Source organism: Glycine max, chromosome 4, assembly GCF_000004515.6.
Source record: "Glycine max cultivar Williams 82 chromosome 4, Glycine_max_v4.0, whole genome shotgun sequence".
Classification (NCBI taxonomy): domain Eukaryota; kingdom Viridiplantae; phylum Streptophyta; class Magnoliopsida; order Fabales; family Fabaceae; genus Glycine; species Glycine max.
This window is the reverse complement of record NC_016091.4, coordinates 1,109,371-1,114,026: the sequence shown is the minus strand read 5'-3', so window position 1 is coordinate 1,114,026 and position 4,656 is coordinate 1,109,371. Positions and strand designations below refer to the sequence as shown.

The following is a 4,656-nucleotide window of genomic DNA, read 5'->3' as shown; positions in this document are numbered from 1 at the left end:
TACATAATCTAGGGGGGAAATTATCATTTTATCTCTTCTATTTTTCGCTTTATGTATTCTTCTTTTCACTTCATGTCCTACATTTTATCGAATTTTTTTTCCAAAACATGCATAAAAAATTAATTAAATACCAAAACATATATATCTTCCTATTATTTACCAAAATATACATATTTATTATTTATACTGTAAATTTAAGTTGGAAGGAACCGAATTTATACTATTTTTTCCAAAAATTGTACAAAAACTCATTACACAAATTCTCAACCTGAAATTTCTTTTAAAGAAAAATTAATTTTTTAATAAAATTAGATAATATTATGATATAATTTTTTAGTTACATGTAGGTATTTAAATAAATTACAAACTTAAGACACTTAAAATATGTTGTAAATCTTTTTGAAGTTCAATTTTTGTTTCCTTGGTGATTTTTTTTCCCTTATGTATGTTAATTAAAAAAATGAGACAATTAATTTGTAGTCTTAAAAATAAATTAAAAAAAAAAGGAAAAATGATTTTAAAAATTAAATTCATAAAAAACACAATAAATAAATAATTACTATATCTCAATTATATACTAACAAATATAATTGAAACATGAAAACAACGAAACTAATCCTAATTTAAAAAATATAAAGCCAACAGACATGTCTTTATATTATTTTAAAATCTATTAAAAAATTAATTTTCTTAAAAATAAAAATTTTAAAAAAATCACGTTAAAATTTTGGATTGGAGGAATCCGAATCCTCAACAGGTTTTCACAAAATTTTTGGGAAAACATCGTAAATTCTATGTAAGTTCCCTCAATCCAACTTTACACCGAATAATAAACATAGTAAACATGTATGTTTTGGTAAATAATGGAAGAATATGTATGTTTTGGTAAATAATTAATTTTTTGTGTATGTTTGGAAAAAAAAATCACATTTTATCTACAAATACAGACAACGCATTACTCTAGAAATGCATGTACAATTGGTTATAAAAAAAAAAGTTAAAAGACGCTCTACATCAAGATGGAGTTGTATGATATTGAACTAATAGTCCAGTGACTCGTGGCCAAAACAAATGGAGAGAGCAGGATAATTGAATACATTCGCTAAGCCTAAGATCACTAGCTAATTAAGAGTAGTCAGCCATGGTTCGTCTTTACATTATTGCCTTCTTGTCATTCTCCAGTTTTTGGTGCAGATGATTTATGAAATAAAAGAGTAAGCTGATCAAGGAAAAACATATTTTTCATTTGCTCCATCTGCTGGCCTTCTTTTTCCATCAGCAGGTCCAAATCTTCAAAATGAACAAGCTTATCTTGGATATTTTTCATCTACAAAACAGAATATCCAGTATTTAGCAAAGATTTTCAAACTTTGTAAATGCAGATACCATCAAATCAAACCTTGACATATGACAGACCTGAACTTCTATAATCTCAGAAATTGCTTTTTCCACATCTAACTCTTCCTTCTCAAGCTGTATGTTTGCATGCAATCGAGATCCTTGAAATGAATCTGAAGTATTACCACCGTTAGACGTGATACCAGCATCTGCATAAAACATAAAGCCACAATTCTACTAAGGAAATTGAGTTCAAAAATTAATTTCTACACTTTAAACTCGTGGAATCACAGAGAACATATATTAATTACATATAAAAAAAGATGGAAAAAAGAGAAGAAACTAACAGCTAAATATATGAAATTTCTATTAGAGTGTAATGTTCTTCTGTAGTTATTCCAAAAGTCAACCATTGAAAAGAGGAAATGACAAATTATTCCAACGATTTTTACTAAAGATCAGTTACAATGCTACATTTAGAAATTATTCCAATCAAACACACAACACAATGAAGATTGGTCCATCCATTCCCAGATAAATCACATTAAGACAGATGACAGATTAATTCATTCAGAAGCCTACAATCTTAGGCTGTGTTAATTATCATTCTCACCTTGCAGCAATGTATTCCTTGGAAACGCCCGATAATTTATTTTAGTTGCTTTGTAAACCTCAGACAGAGTTGTCAATGCAGCTTGAGCAGCAGCTTGTGCAACCTCTGACCCAGCCAAAGCAGACAGGAAAGCAGCCTGCGAGAATTTGAATAAAAAGTGTCAACATATTATATATATTATATTAAGAACAATACAAAGGCTTTTGAAGAGATCAATCTTCATTGGGCAGTTCAGCTATCACGAACCATGTTAAAAATTTAATCATGACCTCAGTATACTACTTTTACGTACTAGTATTTCACATCAACGAAGTTTCAAAGCCTTCACACATTGAACCACCAAACCAAGAAAGTCACCCTAACCCCAAACAGTCCCAGAGCAAAATTCAAGAGGCCGAGTCAGAATCTGGTAATCAGTATCCAACAGTGATTTTAAATAGCCAACCGCTATAGCCCTATTGCATTGCGTAATCCCTCAGATCTGCAATCACAATTCCATTGTGGTATGCCTTCCGAAAAAATGGTTATTGCAGGCTTGCACCCACTATCCGTTTGCGATTACGGCATGCATTGTGGCATCACGGTTTTGAGAGATGGATAAAAGACTGCTTGTGACTTTTTTCCCACTCACGTAAAACCTGTTAAACTTCTCCAACACATCAACCAGTTAAATTTCTCCCACACATAATCCTTCATCCTCCTGTCTTCTCTGGGAAGTCTCCAGCCAATTAAACTTGAATTATATTATGTCATTTTTTTACATTGCATATAACTTAAATTTATAATTACTGTATTTAATTGATATATTGATATATATCATACATTTCTACCACTATGCAACTTCTGCTATTTTCCCACAATGCTATCTGGTATATGATATAACGGATTATTTCTGCCATTTGATAACACTAGTAACCAACTAACTATTAAGACATAAATGCAATTCATGATTCTTTATTGGTTACATGCAATACAATTAAATTTCATTTCTATCCTTTCATGAACAATAATTTAAAAGAAAGCAAGGAAGAACCTGAGCCATAATGGGATTGCTTGCATCTGCAAGAGGCGTGAGACGCATTCTCTTACTGGGTTCAGCAGAGGCAACAGTATCCAATTCAGATTCAGCATCAGCATTAGTTACCATCTTTAACAGATTACAACCGTCATCTGTGCCATTGACAGCAGGGTGTTGTTGATAATGCTGGAATTGATTCGCAAAAGGAAGCTTCAGAAAATGAGCAACACACTCCTTCTCAGTTCTGCCAGGAACATGCTGAGAAACCCTCTTCCAATCATCACCGTAATGCGAAATAGCTTCCAGAAGATTCGTGATCTCCTTTTCACTCCAATCCGTCTTTGTCTCCTCACTTATCTCCACTCGCCTAAAATCCGAAGAGTTCACACCAACTCGATAATTGCCACGAACATAACACCTCGCACAAAGTGTCAAATCATACTACACACATTTCAGTTTTCCCTATATCAAATGCTGGACAAAACTTAGATGTTGTTGTTTAGGTGTTTTTGGAGAAATTAGTATATAGTCCAAACCACCATGGTCATAAATCATAATCATCACATGACACATAGTCAAGTTTTATTAATTCTTTTTCTTAAATTGAAAAATTCGGCTACAATTCACGTCTAAATTAGTAAGAACTATGGTCACGTGGTGGTCTCTAATTATACAATAATTACTTGTGTTTTTAGTACTACAGTATTTTCTAATTAGAATTAAGTTTCACTTCTGTAACTAATAATGACCTTTAATGTAAACATAAATTACGTAAATTATGGAGATAAAACTACAATTCTAATAAGCTAATGTAAATTATGGAGATAACTACAATTCTAATAAGCTAATAACACCAAACGCGCACATTGAACTGCATCTAAGTTAGTTTTATCCAAACAAAAAACAAAAACAAAAGGGAAAAAAGGTACCTTGTCACAGGCAAAACAAGCAATGGTACAAACGACTTTGCAGCCACTGCAGAGTCTCTTAGTGTTTTCTTTGACGGGAGCGGAAGAAGATTCGGTGGAGTTGGATGCAGAATCGGATTTGGTCTCTTTGTCGTCCCACTTCAAGGGTTTGGTGAGCGACGAAGAGGGGTGGTAATTGATGAGACCCCAAGTTTCGAGGAAATCGAAGACTCTGCGGATGGAACCGACGTCTCCGACGAGGGTTTTGCGGACATCGGTGAAGGTGATTTTGCGGGTGGGATTGTACCTGAAGTACTTCACGATGGAGTTCCTGTAGTACTTGTAAACCCTAGGGCTCTTGGACGCCGATTCGAAGAACTCAGGGAGGTGACGCGCCTCGCATTCGTCAATCGAATCCCACGAGAACCACCGAGAGTAGCTCGGCACCACGATTACGTTCGCCTCCGCCGAAGTTTTCGAATCGGGCAATGGAGCCTCCGGCTTCACTGCCGCCGCCGCCGCCGCCGCCGGAGGTTGCGGCGCGGGAGGCGGGGGTTGCTTCGGTGGAGGCGGTGCCGGAGGCGTTTCGGTGGTGGAAGGGAGAGGTTCGGTGGCGGCGGTGGCCATGAATTTAGCACTGGACACTTATTACAAGCACACCTTCGAAATATGAATTACGTATGGTGTATGTGATTTTGGATCATTCAGAAATTGCAACGGATCTTAAGAAATAAATAAACATGTAAACTGAAATAACGCGTTCTCAAATCTGAAATCCA

General features: G+C 35.0%; 1 protein-coding gene across 2 annotated transcripts; it reads right to left on the bottom strand.

Annotated features, from left to right (window-relative positions):
• Positions 1-955: 955 nt before the first annotated feature.
• Positions 956-4,656, bottom strand: LOC100783679 (SWI/SNF complex subunit SWI3B). Of its 2 annotated transcripts, none has more exons than XM_014774405.3 (5): positions 3,899-4,656; positions 2,985-3,410; positions 1,952-2,087; positions 1,417-1,511; positions 956-1,327 (listed from the first exon to the last, which is right to left on the bottom strand). In XM_014774405.3, exons 1-5 carry the CDS (start codon positions 4,502-4,504, stop codon positions 1,172-1,174), a joined length of 1,419 nt encoding a protein of 472 aa, XP_014629891.1. In that variant the 5' UTR covers positions 4,505-4,656; the 3' UTR covers positions 956-1,171. The 2 variants fall into 2 exon arrangements, with proteins under 2 accessions (XP_014629891.1, XP_014629890.1); XM_014774404.3 differs by having other exon boundaries at positions 1,417-1,547; positions 3,899-4,655.

Bases quoted from the DNA above. Each gene is read 5' to 3' on its own strand.
- LOC100783679 (XM_014774404.3), bottom strand. From the start codon at position 4,504: ATGGCCACCGCCGCCACCGAACCTCTCCCTTCCACCACCGAAACGCCT. The intron at 3,411-3,898 runs GTACCTTTTTTC...AAATGTGTGTAG, and splicing joins CTTGTTTTGCCTGTGACAAG to TATGATTTGACACTTTGTGC. The intron at 1,328-1,416 runs GTCTGTCATATG...TCTGTTTTGTAG, and splicing joins CTGAGATTATAGAAGTTCAG to ATGAAAAATATCCAAGATAA.